At 49.0% G+C, this 16,451-nt stretch overlaps 1 protein-coding gene across 1 annotated transcript in view; it reads left to right on the plus strand.

The window, feature by feature from the left end:
- Positions 1-14,050, plus strand: part of slc20a2 (solute carrier family 20 member 2) — a 56,922-nt gene extending 42,872 nt beyond the window's left edge. The window contains exons 7-11 of the mRNA XM_076099578.1: positions 433-666; positions 4,847-5,492; positions 5,676-5,861; positions 8,175-8,259; positions 11,505-14,050. Of these exons, the coding sequence (XP_075955693.1) occupies positions 433-666; positions 4,847-5,492; positions 5,676-5,861; positions 8,175-8,259; positions 11,505-11,669 (1,316 nt within the window). The 3' untranslated portion in view covers positions 11,670-14,050. The remainder of the gene's footprint in view (positions 1-432; positions 667-4,846; positions 5,493-5,675; positions 5,862-8,174; positions 8,260-11,504) is intronic.
- The last annotated feature ends 2,401 nt before the right edge of the window (positions 14,051-16,451 follow it).

Consider the following 16,451-nt stretch of genomic DNA (forward strand, 5'->3'; position numbering starts at 1 on the left):
CTGAATGCCTGTTAGGATTCAGGTCCTATTCTGGAAACCGCTGCATCCGTCAAAGCGGAAAACAGGCAACGGCCGAGTTTATGTGGGGGGGGCATGAGGTCAGTCAACACTGGGATTAGTTTGGATCAGCTGATGGCTATATTTGTGTTTGTGTAATGTTACGGTAAGTTTTTCGAATTGGTTATTATTGATATTAGTGCAATACAGCTTGAAAACATGCATGAAAAAAAATATATTGAAAAATAGTTTGCCCTAATTGGAAATAATCCAGATAACTGTTGATAACTGTTTCTACCCGCATTGACTTTTTCCATGTTTCACTGTCACACTGTAAATGTCTCTCTCAGAAATATTAGAATAGACGTCTGCCGTGTCAAAGACACAAGTTGCGTTCTGAACTGAGCCCCCCCCTCATTGCTTGGCGTACTCCAGGTCGCCTAAAGAAGGAGCAGGCCCTCTCTAGGATCTCCGACGAGAGTCTGGACAAGATCCCCGAAGAGGAGGAGGAGAGCCCCGTCTTCAAGGAGCTGCCGGGGGCCAAGGGAACAGACGAGGCCGTGCTGCCGCTCACGGGGGGCAGCAGCGAGCGGAGCACCCGCGAGTCCAGCGGAGAGCTCTCCAACCTGGCTAATGGAGGCAACGTCCTGCCCAATGGCAGGGTGTACGGTAAAACTGGAATTTTATTAGCATTATTATAAACCCCATTGATTCTAGATGTGGCAGGAGATCACTACATCTGTTCTTGAAGGGATAAAAAGACTAACTGTGGCTCTGTTGCTCCATTAATGTGACATTTAAGAGGTCAGGAAGAAACCAAAACTACATCGTCGCGATTGAAATTCGTTTTTAATGCAACTCCATGAAGAAATCTTAACAGCCATCTTTCCCTCCTCAAGATGGTGCGTTTCTGATTTCTTTATTTACAACAGATCAATGTGTCTAGTGCCTTCAGAGAAATATAAACTACAATAGCTGAGATGTCATTCATGTATTTATATTAGAAAAGCTGGATGGAAACGTCAAAATCTAGTAAAACTTACTCAATTTCGGAAAACTACTTCTTGGTTTTTTGCCTTTAGTCGAAAAAGTTGATGAGCTAAATGAATTATGGAAACGCCTTTGACGAATACATTCTGAGGTAGCTAACATTTGACTCACATGACCGATCAGCTGTTTCTGTCTTCTTCTCGGATGTCACCATAACGTTTGAATGCTCGTCTTCGAAACATGGCGAATACTGGCTGACATGACAGACCAATAGAAACTTGACCAATTTGGATTCCCGAAGACCTCTCCCTATGTCCCTCAGTCAGATGGTCAAGCCGACTGGTTTTGTCTCCGGTTCGTGACCTCTACTGCTTCTTCTGCTCTGGTTGCTGGCAGATTACAACCATCCATCCATCCATCCATTTTCCTCCGCTTATCCGGGGTCGGGTCGCGGTGGCAACAGGCCAAGCAGGCTGACCCAGACTTCCCTCTCACCGTCAACATGTTCCAGCTCATTCTGGGGGATCCCGAGGCGTTCCCAGGCCAGCTGGGAGATGTAATCCCTCCAGCGTGTTCTGGGTCTTCCCCGGGGTCTCTTCCCAGTTGGACGTGCCTGGAAAACCTCCAGTGGGAGGCGTCCAGGAGGCATCCTAATTAGATGCCCGAACCACCTCAGCTGACTCCTTTCGACGCGAAGGAGTAGCGGCTCAACTCCAAGCTCCCTCCTGATGACCGAGCTCCTTACCCTATCTCTAAGGCTGAGCCCGGCCACCCTACGGAGGAAGCTCATTTCGGCCACTTGTAGCCGCGACCCTGTCCTTTCAGTCACGACCCAGAGTTCGTGACCATAGGTGAGGGTAGGAATGTAGACCGAGTGGTAAATTGAGAGCTTTGCCTTCCGGCTCAGCTCCCTCTTCACCAAGACGGTCCGGTGCAGCGCCTGCTTTACTGCTGCAGCCGCACCAATCCGTCTGTCGATCTCCCGCTCCATCTTACCCTCACTCGTGAACAAGACCCCGAGATACTTGAACTCCTTCGCTTGAGGTAGGCACTCCGTCCCCACCTGGAGGGAGCAATCCACCGGTTTCCGGCAGAGCACCATGGCCTCAGATTTGGAGGTGCTAACTCTCATCCCCGCCGCTTCACACTCTGCTGCAAACCGCCCCAGTGAATGCTGGAGGTCACGATCCGAGGAGGCTAACAGGACCACATCATCTGCAAACAGCAGAGAGGCGATCCCGAGACCCCCGAACCTGACGTTCTCCACCCCCCGGCTGCGCCTAGATATCCTGTCCATGAAAGTCACGAACAGGACCGGAGACAAAGGGCAGCCCTGGCGGAGGCCAACACCCACCGGGAACGTGTCTGACTTATTGCCGAGAATGCGGACACAGCTCCTACTGCAGTCGTACAGAGACCGGATTGCCCGTTGTAATGGGTCCGGCACCCCATACTCCCGCAGCACCCCCCACAAGAACCCCCGAGGGACCCGGTCGAAAGCCTTCTCCAAGTCCACAAAGCACATGTAGACTGGTTTGGCAAACTCCCAGAACCCCTCCAGTAGTCTTGCGAGGGTAAAGAGCTGGTCCACTGTTCCACGGCCGGGACAGAATCCGCATTGCTCCTCTTGAATCTGAGGTTCGACAAACGGTCGGAGCCTCCTTTCCAGCACCCTGGCATAAGCCTTCCCCGGGAGGCTGAGTAGTGTGATACCCCGGTAATTCGAGCACACTCTCCGGTCCCCCTTTTTGAAAATGGGAACCACCACCCTGGTCTGCCAGTCCATGGGCACTGATCCCGACCCCCATGCGACATTGAAGAGGCGTGTCAGCCAGGACAGCCCAACTATGTCCAGCGCTTTCAGCATCTCAGGGCGGATCTCATCCACCCCCGGCGCCTTGCCACCGAGGAGCTTTTTGACTACCTCAGCGGCCTCTGCCAGGGATATGGGTGAGCCTCTGCAGAGGACATGTTGGTCGGGTTTAGGAGTTCCTCAAAGTGCTCTTTCCACCGCCCGACGATGTCCCCTGTCCGGGTCAGCAGTTCCCCCCCCCTGCTGAGAACAGCCTGGGGTAAGCCCTGCTTTTCCTTCCTGAGCCGTCGGATGGTTTGCCAGAACCTCCTTGAGGCCAACCAAAAGTCCTTCTCCATGGCCTCCCCGAACTCCTCCCATGCCCAAGTTTTAGCATTCGCGACCACCGCAGCTGCAGCCCTTCTGGCCTGCAGGTACCTGTCAGCTGCTTCGGGAGACCCCTGAGCCAACCAGGCCTTGAAGGTCTCCTTCTTCAGCTTGACAGCTTCCCTCGCCTCCGGTGTCCACCACCGGGTTCTCGGGTTGCCGCCACGACAGGCACCGATGACCTTCCGGCCACAGCTCCTAGCGGCCGCGTCCACCATAGAGGCTTTGAACATGGTCCATTCGGATTCCATGTCCCCAACCTCCCTCGGGATGTGTGAGAAGTTCTTCCGGAGGTGGGAGTTAAAGACCTCCCGGACAGGGTCTTCCGCCAGACGTTCCCAGTTCACCCTCACTACACATTTGGGCTTGCCGGGTCTTTCCAACCGGTTCCCCTGCCATCTGATCCAACTCACCACCAGGTGGTGATCAGTTGACAGCTCTGCTCCTCTCTTCACCCGAGTGTCCAAGACATACGGCCGCAAATCAAATGATACGATTACAAAGTCGATCATTGATCTCCGGCCTAAGGTGTTCTGGTACCAGGTACACTTATGAGCCACCTTATGTTCGAACATGGTGTTCGTTTTGGCCAAACCATGGCACGCACAGAAGTCCAATAACAAAACACCATTCGGGTTCAGATCGGGCAAGCCGTTCCTCCCAATCACCCCCCGCCAGGTTTCTCCGTCATTGCCCACGTGAGCGTTGAAGTCCCCCAGGAGAACTATGGAGTCGGTAGGCGGCGCCCTTTCCAGGACCCCTCCCACCGACTCCAAGAAGGCCAGATACTCTGAACTGCTGTTTGGTGCATAAGCACAAACCACAGTCAGAGCCTTGCTCCCCGCAACCCGTAGGCGCATGGAGGCGACCCTCTCGTTCTCCGGGGAGAACTCCAACACAGCGGCGCTCAGCCGGGGGCTCGTGAGTATCCCCACTCCCGCCCGGCGCCTCTCACCCTGGGCAACTCCGGAAAAGGACAAAGTCCAACCCCTCTCCAGGAGCTTGGTTCCAGAGCCATCGCTGTGTGTGGAGGTGAGTCCAACTATATCTAGCTGGTACCACTCCACCTCCTGCACCAGCTCTGGCTCTTTCCCCGCTAGCGAGGTGACGTTCCACGTCCCTAGAGCTAGTCTATGCCGCCGGCGATCGGCTCGCCCAGGCCTCCCGCCTGACCCGCCGCCCGGTCTGCATTGCACCCGACCCCGATGCTTATCCCTGCGGGTGGTGGGTCCACAGGGTGGCTGCTCCATGCTGTTTATTCGGGCTGAGCCCGACCGGGCCCCATGGGCGAAGGCCCGGCCACCAGACGCTCGCCGACGAGCTCCCCTCCTGGGCTGGATTACAACCATGTGTAGCTTATAATGCCGATTTCTGACCAAACTGCTTTTCTGTTTTTCAAAAGTTCTCTTGAAATTCCTTCCAATGGAAACATCCCTAATCAATATAAAACATACAAGACAACATTATAACAACAAAATATCATTTTACACACAATACAATAATTCCGGATTCACCGGATTTTCAGTACAAAATGGGACATTCCACTATTTAATAAACTGAACTCTACAGAAACAGCTTCACATTTAGTTCCTCAGCCTCTGATCAGTTTCTGTATATTCAGGGAAGTAAACCGTAAACTCTTATTGAACACCACTTTCATGAACGTCTCCTCTCCCTCAGGCCGGACCCACTCGATGACCAACGGCTGCCTCAAGTCCCCCATCTCCAACGGCAGCTTCACCTTCGACGGCCACGGCCACGTGCGCAGCGACGGCCAGGTGTACCACACCGTGCACAAGGACTCGGGCCTGTACAAGGACCTGCTCCACAAAATCCACCTGGGCCGCATGGACGACGGCGACCGCTCGGGCTCCAACGCGGGTCAGCCGGACAACAACTACCGCCTGCTGCGGCGCAACAACAGCTACACCTGCTACACGGCGGCCATATGCGGCATGCCCGTGCAGCCGCTCATCCGCTCGGAGTCCCGCGACGACAGCGAGAAGCTGGTGGGGGAGGGGGGCAGCGGCAGGAGCAACAGCGTGTCCTACTCCAAGAAGAGGGTGCGGTACGACAGCTACTCGTCGTACTGCAACGCCGTGGCGGAGGCGGAGATCGAGGCGGAGGAGGGCGGGGTGGAGATGAAGCTGGCCACGGACCTGGAGGGGGTGGACGAGGACGGGAATCCGGTTCCCGTGCCTCTGGACGACTTGGCCGAGGAGGACCATGAGGAGAAGGACAAGCCCGAGGTCTTCCTGCTCTTCCACTTCCTGCAGATCCTCACCGCCTGCTTCGGCTCCTTCGCCCACGGAGGCAACGATGTCAGGTGCTGCTTCCTGCTGCTACCCGATCATGTATCTCATGAGCTTTTTGCCCTATAGGATCACATACAAGTAAAGTTTCTGTGCCAAACAAATACAGGAAATCGGCTTTGCCCATGTGATGTTCAGTCTAGCGTGAATAGTAGAGGGGCTGCCTGAAGTCATACTCGATTTCCTCACCTCCGCAGCAACGCCATCGGGCCCCTGGTGGCGCTGTGGATGATCTACGACCAGGACGGCGTGATGCAGGACGCCGCCACCCCCATCTGGCTGCTGTTTTACGGCGGCATCGGCATCTGCGCCGGTCTGTGGGTGTGGGGCCGCCGTGTCATCCAGACCATGGGGAAGGACCTGACTCCCATCACCCCCTCAAGGTGAGAACGGCACCACGTGGGAGAGCGGGTGGGTGGGGGCTGCGTGTCTGTGTTTATGGAGAATTGTAAGAGTGAGAAAGTAAGAACTGGATAAGAGGGAGAGAGAGAGACGGACTTCCAATAAGCCTCGACATCCGGTGGAACGACGTCCTTGGTAAGTGTTTCTGTGCACACACACACACAATGTCTTTTAATATTCTGTTAAATGTTATTGAACGGACTTTCATAAATCCATACTATGCTGGCATCAGAATGTACAAACCTGAGGCAGCATGATGACATTAAGCTGCAGTAAACCTGTCCGACTAATCAATGGTGATTGTTTTGAGCGTGCGCCGACTCACCGCCCTCTGCTTCCCAAACGGAGATGCCGCTGCAGGCAAAACACCTTTTTACTACACAAGGAACCTGCAAGTACACGGTAGACTTTGGTTTTCTGTGTTGGCTGCGTCTGAAAAGGCCTCTCTGTGAATATTTATTTTGTGATTACTGACAGTACAAAGGTGAAAGCATATTCTCCTTTTTCAAACATTCTTCTCCCCAGAGACGTATAAAATGTTTGATGATAAATATTATCATGATTACTGAACATCATTTTTATACTTTGTCCTACTCTAACTATCACGTTGCTAGAACTAATTATTTCCCTGTAGTAGCCCTTTGCAGAGAGAATGCAGTAGGACTGATACTCTCTCTGTTTGTCTTCCAACCTTATTACATAACAGCTCTGAATAAATAAGTAGTCTTTCATCTATCCAGAGGGCACACTTCATCGCACAACCTAAGCAGCGGACATCACGCATCCGTAACCACTGCTGCCCCTGAGATCGATCTCTCTCCCTCCGTCTCTCTCCTGCTGTCCCCTCGTCCTCCCACGCATTAGCTGAAACGTGTGTGCGTGCCTACCTCGAGGTGGTTTGTGTGTTTCGTGTCTGCTGAAGAAAGCGGGGCTCTCCGCCTGCAGGTCGCTGTGCGGTGAATGTACTGTATGTGCACGTATGCATGCATATTAAGGTCTAATTGTTCCAAGTTTTCCATGTGTATGTGTGTGCGTGTGCGTGTGTGTGCGGGATCACCACACAGGGTAACAGGAAGTTGTTTGGCATTCTGGAACGAGGAGAAGGAGAGCAGGGAGGGTGAGGGAGGGCCTCTCTTCTCCAACCACGGGGGGGGGAACGCCAGTCTGACTCCGTCTCTTGCCCCCCCCCTTCTGTCCTCCTTTTTTTCCAAGTTCCTTCCTGCCCTCTCCTGTAAATCTCTTATTTTTTGCGGTTAACCCCTTCTTCTTCTTCTTCTTGCTTCTTCCTTTTCTTCCGTACCTCCCGTCTTTATGTCTTGCTTTTTATCACCGTGCCACCTCTAAATCTTCCTGAGAGTCCCGCAGTCGTTCCCACTCATTATTTCTCCCTCTTTCTCCATTGTCTCCTCCTCCTTGGCCCCTTCTCTCGCTATATGCGCCTCTTTTTCTTTCTTTCCCTCTTTCCATCACCAGCGCAGTGTTTTGCCAGGACTCGAAAGACACATTTGCCCTGGTTCGCCATTCTAAAGGCCCTCTTTTCCTCCGGTGTCTGTTTCCACGCATCAATCTGACAAAGAGGTTGGTTTGGGGCGAGGACAGGAAAGTGTGGGTGTAGTGGTGTGTCTGTAGTCCGGGAGCTGAGCAGGGCCGGTGTAGCACTGCGACTCTTTTTCAGACTAGAAATGTGGGTTTTCATCCTTCTGACCACCACAGGGACGGACTGCTGCAGATCTCTTTGTGATGAGCTCATGTTGTGTGACACACTTACATAATTGACCCGCTACACAAAGGTTTGTCGGTGGAGTGAGTGGCGTCTGTCCAAGTCTTCAGAAAGACTGTCTCCTGATGAGTCTGCCTTTTTCACAGATGACATTTTCGACTCGTCACAGTAAGACGAGCACAAGTGAGGGCCGAATTCCATCCACCTGCTTTCTTACCTCCTCGATGACACCTACGCAGTCTTTGTGCAACACTTCTTTTTGTCTTTCTTGTTAGCTTAGCTAGACAGCATTCAGAGGATGGTCAGTCTGTCTGTGCAACCACATGCAACCATGCTCTGGGTTTCCGGATGGAAATGCTGTCTTTACTGTGTGCGTGTGTGTGTTTCAGAGAGTGATATGTGTATGATTACCATATGTTTTGTGTGTGTTGAGCCGACTTTTAAAGAGCTGTTCTCTAACTGTATTACTATGAATGTGGGCCGTGCCATCAGCAGCACATCCCAGACATTACAATGAAGGATGTCTCTTTGTCCCCCCCCCCCCCCCTCTCCTCTCCCCTCCCTCACTCCACAGTGGATTCACTATTGAACTGGCCTCTGCACTCACAGTGGTGTTTGCTTCCAATATCGGAATCCCTGTCAGTACCACGCACTGCAAGGTATGAGCGAGTGGCCCCCTCTAACCGGCCTCTAACCGGCCTCTCACCCCCTCCCACAGGCACTTTTCCAGGGGATAGGGAGCTCACACTGCCTCCCGGGGGCACCGGGTCTCCTTCTCCTGGCTACACCGATTTTAAAAAACAAAACAAAAAACCGATTCCGATTCTCTTCGCTGGATAAATTAAAAGACAAACGGTTGGAGCTGTTCCCCGACCCGCCGCAGCAGTGTGCAGCCCCTCTCCCCTGTTTCTTTCCAGGAAACCTCGGATCCAGGCCGGAAGACGTGGCGGACCTCCTCCGGGTCCTGACACCCCCCCCCATCAACATGGTGTCTCATCCTCTGTTTCATTTCCACCAGCTCTCTTCCATGTTTTTATTTCCCTCTCAGCACTGGCATGGTTTGGTGTGTTGGGTCCTCACCTCCTGTGCTTGGCTACAGGACACCCTCCCCCCGAACCTCCCCTCCTCCCCCCCTCCAAACCCCCCCTGCCGTACTTGTTTTCCACTCTTTTATTTACCTCTCTCCCTCTCCTCTCCACCTCTCTCTGTGTCTCTCCACTCATCTGTCTTCACAGCGGATTTTGCATTGAAGTAATGAGCGCGTTATCAGTGCTTGTTGCGTCAAATGTGGGCATCCCAATAAGCTCCACCCACTGCAAGGTATTGGTGTCATTGGTGGTGAAGCCACTTCACCGCTTCACCCGTAGCTCACAATCGCCAACGCCAATCACTCAACTCCCGAAAGTTGCTGTTTTGACTTCTCCTGCAGTTTCCCCCCCGTCAGCGAAAATAAATGTCATGAAATTCGAGCCTATTAGATATTGAGCAGTATATCAGGTGTAGTATAGCTGTACTACTACTATAACTGTACTTTTGGAAAGCGTTGAGAATGTATCGTCCTCTACTCATTCACATTCATTCATCACATTTCTCTGTAGGTTAATCCGCGCAAAAATGTTTTCTGAAAATGTCTTTGGCATTTAACGCGCCATTCTATGCTGGGCTCTTTATTGGCTCTGAGCAGTTGCCAGGCAACCAGTGGAGACTCGAGGAAGTTACTGCTCCCAGCCAAGAAATAGTGCAGCACGTAACCTCCTGTAACATGAGGTAGCTGGTTGGCAGATTCGTTGGACTGAGCCAGGCAAACTGTTTCCTCGTGTTTACAGTCTTTATGCTAAGCTAACTCACTATATTAGGGGGGGGGGGGGGGGGGGGGGGGGGTTTAGTGTAACACAGGCGACAAGTAAAAGCAAGGGACACGATTCTACTACATGATCGCTGCATCTATGAAAACATGAAGGCAACACGAGACTTAAGAAACTATCGTGTTTATGGTTTAGGTCAATATTTCCAAAATGTCTGCTGAAGGGAAACTGCACAAGAATCAAAACTGGTATTAAATTACTGCTGATCAATTTGTCTAAACGTCAACACCATCATCCATACCTTATTTCCACCTCTCACCCTCCACATCCCTTCCCTAAAACCTTCCATAATCAACTGCCATGCCAAAATGCTACATCTACTGATGGTTAGCGGTATATCTTATTGTGGTGGTGATTTGATTTTGTGGTTGTTTCGGGGGAGATGCGTTGTTGGACGAAGTCAGCATTTTAACGATATCAGCAAACTTGTGATAGTGTCTCAATTTATGTTACAGTGAGGAACTTTAAACTGGTAATTATCTTCATTTTATACTGATGTCTCTATATGTCTGATGTCTTAAGTAAACGAGACCATCAGCGAGAAGCTTGGCTATTTCTTTATAGTTATTCTCTACGGTTGTCGTCGTTGCCTCCGGGTCGGATTCCGCGCAAAATCAGATGAAACCATGCAGGTTCACCAGAAAGTCCTTCAGCTCAGACTGCAGCAGGGCCTCCTGCAGAGACCAGCCCGCCACAGACAGACCCAGATCCGGCTTCACTGCATCCTTCGAACCAGGACTGCACGGAGCAGACCATCAGACCCCTGCTGCAGTAGAATTAGAGGTGTTCTTAAGGGACTCTGGTGCTCTGAAACACTACCACTTTTGTCCACAGGGGCTGCTAAAATCAACACAGAAACGAGTTCCTTGCAGTAACTTTTAAGTAAGAAAGTAGCCAACAACACCTGTAAACATCTCCCAGAGAGAAAGTGAGAGTGAACGAGCAGTGACGGGCATCCGTTTCGTTTTTTGTCTCGGTTCAGAGTGAGCACTCTCTCACTTCATTTGGCTTCTTCACTGATGTGCAGATGAGACTGAATGGATGCCCGGCCCCGGTGGGAGCACGTGCAGCGACGTGTCGTTTCAGAAGCTCTACAGGCGGTCAGCAGCCTCGAGGTCACGCTGCTGACCGCCTGAAATACGATAAACATGTTGACCACAGAGTTTAGATATCACTCACACAGGCTTTTTCAAAGGCCACTTTCAGAATAAAGCTAAATATCTAAGACGAAGGAGAAAAAGTAGAGTAACTTTCTGCGACCTTTCCTTCCCTGGAGGTATTTCAGTGTGGTCTAGTCTGGCCCTTTAGAGTGAGACTGACCCCTGGACCACAAACACCACTGGACTCTGCTGGCCTTCCACATTTAGTCTCCAGCGGGACAGAAGGCGTCTCGTGTTTCTTTGGCCGTATAAGAGCAGGCCCAGTTTAACCCCCGCCCTACCTGCAGCCTCACAGTCACTGCACGTGGCCCCGCCGACGCACTGAAACGTGTCCACGTGTCTCCTCCAACATGAATGCCACTGTTCTGATTCGATGACTTGAATAAAGGTGAGAGAAGAGTTCATGTGTGGACGTCTGACAGCAGCAATGAGTTCAAATAGCTGAGAAAAAAAACCATCCGATTTTTTGAAAGACCAGAACTGCTGATTTCAGACGTCCACACAGATTAAACTCAGGTTGTGGTGACTTTCTAAATCGGCTTGCTCTGACTAACATAGACATTTTGGACCCAAACTGGTCGCGAAGAGCTGAAGGCCGGTCACAGGCTTTTCTGTCCCTTTTAATATTAAATACCCTCAATGGCAAAGCCAGAGGCCACAAACATAATGGAGAGCTAGATGGACAAATAACGGCTAAACATACAGAATATGTAAGAAGTTGGCAAGAACACGGCCACACAAGCTGACATCTGAAATGATCAGCATAAGAAAAGCCCGAACGACCTGCAGCTCTTCAGTGTCTTTGACTTTGCCTTCTTAAAACGTTGTGTTCCGTGCTGCTGCTGATTGTTTTCTCTCTCCCCCCCTCGGCACCTCTAGGTGGGCTCGGTCGTGGCCGTGGGCTGGATCCGCTCCAAGAAAGCGGTGGACTGGCGCCTCTTCAGGAACATCTTCCTGGCGTGGTTCGTCACGGTGCCCGTGGCCGGCCTGTTCAGCGCCGCCGTCATGGCCCTGTTCGTCTACGGCATCCTGCCCTACGTCTGAGGGACGCTCGGCTGGGAGGGAGGACGGAGGAGGAAGAGCGAGTCAGAGAGAGAGAGAGAGAGATACTCGGGTTAAAAAACAAATCCTAGCTCGAGTGTCAGGGGTAGTACAAACGGTGGGAAGCGGGGGAAAGGGTGAGGGAGGAGAGCGAGCGGCAGAGGTTTGCAGACGGACTGGGTTGTACTGTGGAGGTGAGGAGGGTTGGTTCATGTGCTGCCTGGCTCCGTAGTCCAGAGATCTCTTTTTGCCTCACTCGGGTTTCTGATCGGTTCGTATTTATTCTCTTCTTTCGGGCGCGTAAGAAAGCGTGCAGCCGACGTGTTTCCACCCTACCGTTCAATCGGCTGTGCCAATAATGGGGAGATTTTCGGTAACTCTTTTCTGTCTCATCATTAAAAAATGAAAAAAACAAAAACAAAATCACGAGTTTAAAAAACAAAAAAAGACTGCGCACCTAAACTGCAGTAAAACTATAATCATTCTACCAGCAATGCCAGGTAGCATAGTCGGTCAAGTGCTCATTATTATTGTTCCAAAATGCCAGAAAAAAACAAACCCTGTACATATTGTTGTATTGGATTGAGTGTGATTTGTTGTATTGCGGCTTGCTTTAAAGTAAAAAAAAAAGAAAAGAAGAAGAAGAAAAGATGTGCATGTGGTAAACCGACCCATCCATCATCTCCCTTTGAACACACTAGGACAACTAGGGCCAAATGGAAAGGACGCCTCAGAGAGAGGGCTGGTGGGACTGTCACTCTGCTACCTTTTTTCTTTTTCCACATGATACCACAGAAACCTGATTTGCTAAAAGAGTTGATTTTTTTTTCTTTGTCAAGAGCTCCTGTATGTTTTTAGAGATGGATCTCATATTTTTTAATGATGTAATATACTGTAATTTGTACTGTAAATACTGTCCTAAAGAGTGGGGAAGGGGGTCACGGTTTGTTTTTAACGTAGTATGGAAGGAAGGGGCTCTTCATGATGTCATATTATACAGTGTGTTTCATCCCAGAGTACACACACACACACACACACTGCCAGTTGGGCAGAAATGGTTTGCAGAAGTGTATTAATTAAATTTAAAAAAGGTATTTCAATGAACTCATTCTCAGCAGGGAAAATGAAGATATTTCATTCCTTCTGATTTTATCGCAACAGTAAATTCAACAGTATTGTTGGAGAGTTCTTCAGTTCAAGGTTTCCTTCTTGAGAAAACGTTCAGGTGCGTTTCAGATGGCGATATTCAAAATAGATTTTAAGCAGAACGAGGTTTAGGCGCCGCAGAGACAAAAAACACACCCGACAAGGTCCCGTAAAATGTTCACATATCTTCATCCGTTTGCCTTTTGTTTTCATATTTTAAAAAAAAGAAGCTACTGGAGTTTGTCATATCGAAGGCTGCCAGCCAACGACGAACCTCCACGATCGTCCACGTTCTGGTCTCGTCAGGTCTGCCGGGTCTACAAAGCCTCTGTAGCCCCGAGCCTCGGCGTTATCGTCATCAAACGCTTCGTATCGTGTGTGTGTGTGTATAGAACTCAGCTAGTTAATGCAGAGGTGGACAGGAAGGGGATTCAAACCCCCGGCCCACATGCGTAGCTCCTCAAAATGGGCCGCTTGCTGTTGTTTTTGAAGTGTAGAAGCGATTTTAGTCTGCTGATCACGTGCGTTTCAGTCCAAGTGCTAAAGGTGAGCGAGATATCATGGGCTCAAAAAATCACAACTGCTCGTGTGTCAGAAATATCACAAGACATTTTTGTCTGAGGATCACTATTTTTGAATGAAGCGGGTATCGGGGGGGGGTTAGTACTGATCATCACCAGCTTTTTAACAAGGTCACCTGACCTGTAGAAGAACAAAGTCTAAAGCTTTTTTCTTTTTCTATTTGAACAAACTCTATGCCAGGTGTTGCAAGGTCTCTTTATTTCTTTAAATGTTTCTTGTGGCGTGTTTCCAACTTCATTTTATTTTTTTCTGTCTATCTCATGAACAAATCTATGCTTAAGTAGCCACTTGCCTTGTAACATTGTGTTTTACTTTGTGCAGATACGGTCAAATAATGAAGTACTGTGGTGTTTACAACATTACCATATTGTAGAGTATCTGGAATAAATAAAAGCCGTTGCCTAATGATGCCAATGAAAGACGGAACTATTAACAATGAATTTCTTTTTTAAGCGCAAGTAAAAACATAAATAACTTGAAGTGTCTAGAGAGAGAGAGCGAGTGATGCCTCTTGTTTGTTGTAGTGGTTCTGATCCTGATCCCAGTCACTTTACACTGCTACTACATGTGTGGGTTCAGAATGACAAGAGAAATCTCATCAAGACTATATATTTTTCTACCATATCTGAGTTTTAACCCGGGTGAGCTTCCGGAACACTGTGGTGCACAATATCGTTGGGGGGGGGGGGGGGGGGGGTCGGTGGGGAAACTGGAGAACAGGGACTGGATGGAGTGACGCTCTCATCACTGGAGCATACTCTGTGTCGCTAGTGCCACGTGTCACGCTTCCTCCAAGCCCAGCACGTTCGTCTGACACGTAGATCGATGTGTCGGTTGCCAATAGATCGGATTTTGAAATTCCCCTTTTTTATTTTCTGAATTTTTAGATGGAAAAACACTTTGTAATTTTGTTTCCCTACCGCTTTTGGTCGCAATTGTGAAGGCAAAGCCTCTGTAGAAGAGACTCTTAAATCTTCAACTGATAACTGGACTGTGAGGACATTTCTTTCCTTGTTGAGGCAGGAAACCACTCTTGAAGCTCATACCGTTTTCACTCTTCACACGTGTGTGTGTGTTACACGGGGGGAAGGGGGCTGCACGAAGCTGGTGGGTTCAAATTTGTACAGTTAAAAACTCGTTCAATGCTAACAAAATAACATTGATTCATGTTTAAAATAATAGCTGCGTTCTTTTTCTTTCTACTTTTAGTACGTACTGCTTCCCTTACAAAGTACCTACTGTTGCATGCAGTCGGGACGCACTACGACCTAATAACATGGCATCTTTAACTTTGACCCTTTTGCTCATGCGCATAGGATTGTGGGTCGTGAAAAGCCAGAAAAGTATGCATTCTGCAAAATGCCCCCGGATGCTGTAGGACATGCTGTTATTTTGGCAGACTGCATCCGACACTGCTACTAAATCTTTTTTTTCTGGCATACAAAGTAGTGTAGTAGTAGTAATGGTGGTAGTGGTAGTGTAGTAGTAGTAGTGGTGGTATTGGAACGCACAGAATATGTTGCTGTCCAGGACAGTTGTAGAAACCTTTTTTTATCTCCCATACTTCAGCTGATGCAATATTGCCAGCATGCTTCAGAAATCTGGTTAGTGCTGCATCACCGTGCTGTTGCACCCCCCCTCCATTTGTAACTCACTCTGTCATTTATTTTTTGTGTTTTCACGCATTCTCAGTCTTGATAGGCCAAAAGGGATGCACTGCTCAAGATGGGGAGGAAAAAGTGAAAATGGTCTTCTGGTGACAACTTCAAACATCCGATTGAAACGGCTCAAACTGTCACGTGTCAAATTTGAATGAAAGTAACTAATGCTACATGAAACAAAATGAAAGTAGCGTTGCTATTCGTATGTTAAAGCTCCTGAAAACTTGTTTTTTTTTAATATTACGTGTTTCTTTATAGCATTAAATAATGATAATTCGATCGGTAGTTGTTAAACGCTGGAAAGTCAGCTGATCTGGTTTGACAAACAACCCAACGACTGATTCAAATGTCTCTGATTGGTGCACGAAAAACATCACCTTTTTCCCAACAGAGCCACGCCCACTTCAAACCAGTCTGGAGGGCGCAAAAAAACAATACATCCCTCATCCGAAATCTTTTCCGACTTTGACGAAAAATAATGTATTACAATGGTGGATACCATCGTTCATAGTAAGAAGCTAATTAATTAATACAAAGTTTTCAGGGCCTTTATATGAGTCAGACCCCATTGAGTCTAATTATCTTGTGAATTATGGATAAAATAGTTACGTCCTGAAAGTCAATAATTACAGGTCAAATTTGCGATAATTGTTAAAAACAATTGGTTTGGTACGACTATGAACGCAGCCGCTAGATGGCGCGGTCCGACACTTTTTCCCCTCCCCGTTTTAGATCCGTCCGTGTCAGCTAATCGGTATCAGACCGACGCCATTTAAAGGGGGGTCGCTGCGCTTCTATTGCATATAACGTTTTTTTGTGACCTCGTCGCAGAGAAACAGAAGGGGCCATTTCTTTCTCCCTGAATTGTGCAACACAAGCAGTTTCTTGGGAAGGTGGTGTAGCTCCTCCCCGGTGGTGTAATAGCGCCCTCTCCTGTTCGTGTGGGAACCAGCACCCACCTCACGAGAGGTGGAGGGGCATCAGTTCAGACCCTCATCTGGATGTGGCGTGCTGTCTCTAGTGTTCTGGTCTGTCTCGTGATAGAATGTGCTCCTTGGCTGGCCTGCAGGCTTTACAAGCTCTGTGTTGTCTTTTTACTGTTTACTGCTATCTTAACTGTCCGGTCCTTCAAAACGTTTAAGAAAATACATAAATATATAAACGAATGAATAAAAATATCAAAAGAAACTGTAGCCTGCTTCTACAAAATCTTAAAGCTCTTCTGATTTGCGTATATCGTACTGTAATGTTTTATTTAAGATTTTAGTGAGTAAAAAAAAAAATGTCTGCATTTAAACTAAATGATGGGAATTAAAATTACAAAGAATACCTGAATCCCACCGAGTTGTGTCTTATTTTTGGAAATGATGCTTACTGCATGGGAAGTTATTTTTAC

Source organism: Anarhichas minor, unplaced genomic scaffold, assembly GCF_050575085.1.
Source record: "Anarhichas minor isolate MPS153535 unplaced genomic scaffold, ASM5057508v1 ptg000025l, whole genome shotgun sequence".
Taxonomy (NCBI): Eukaryota; Metazoa; Chordata; class Actinopteri; order Perciformes; family Anarhichadidae; genus Anarhichas; species Anarhichas minor.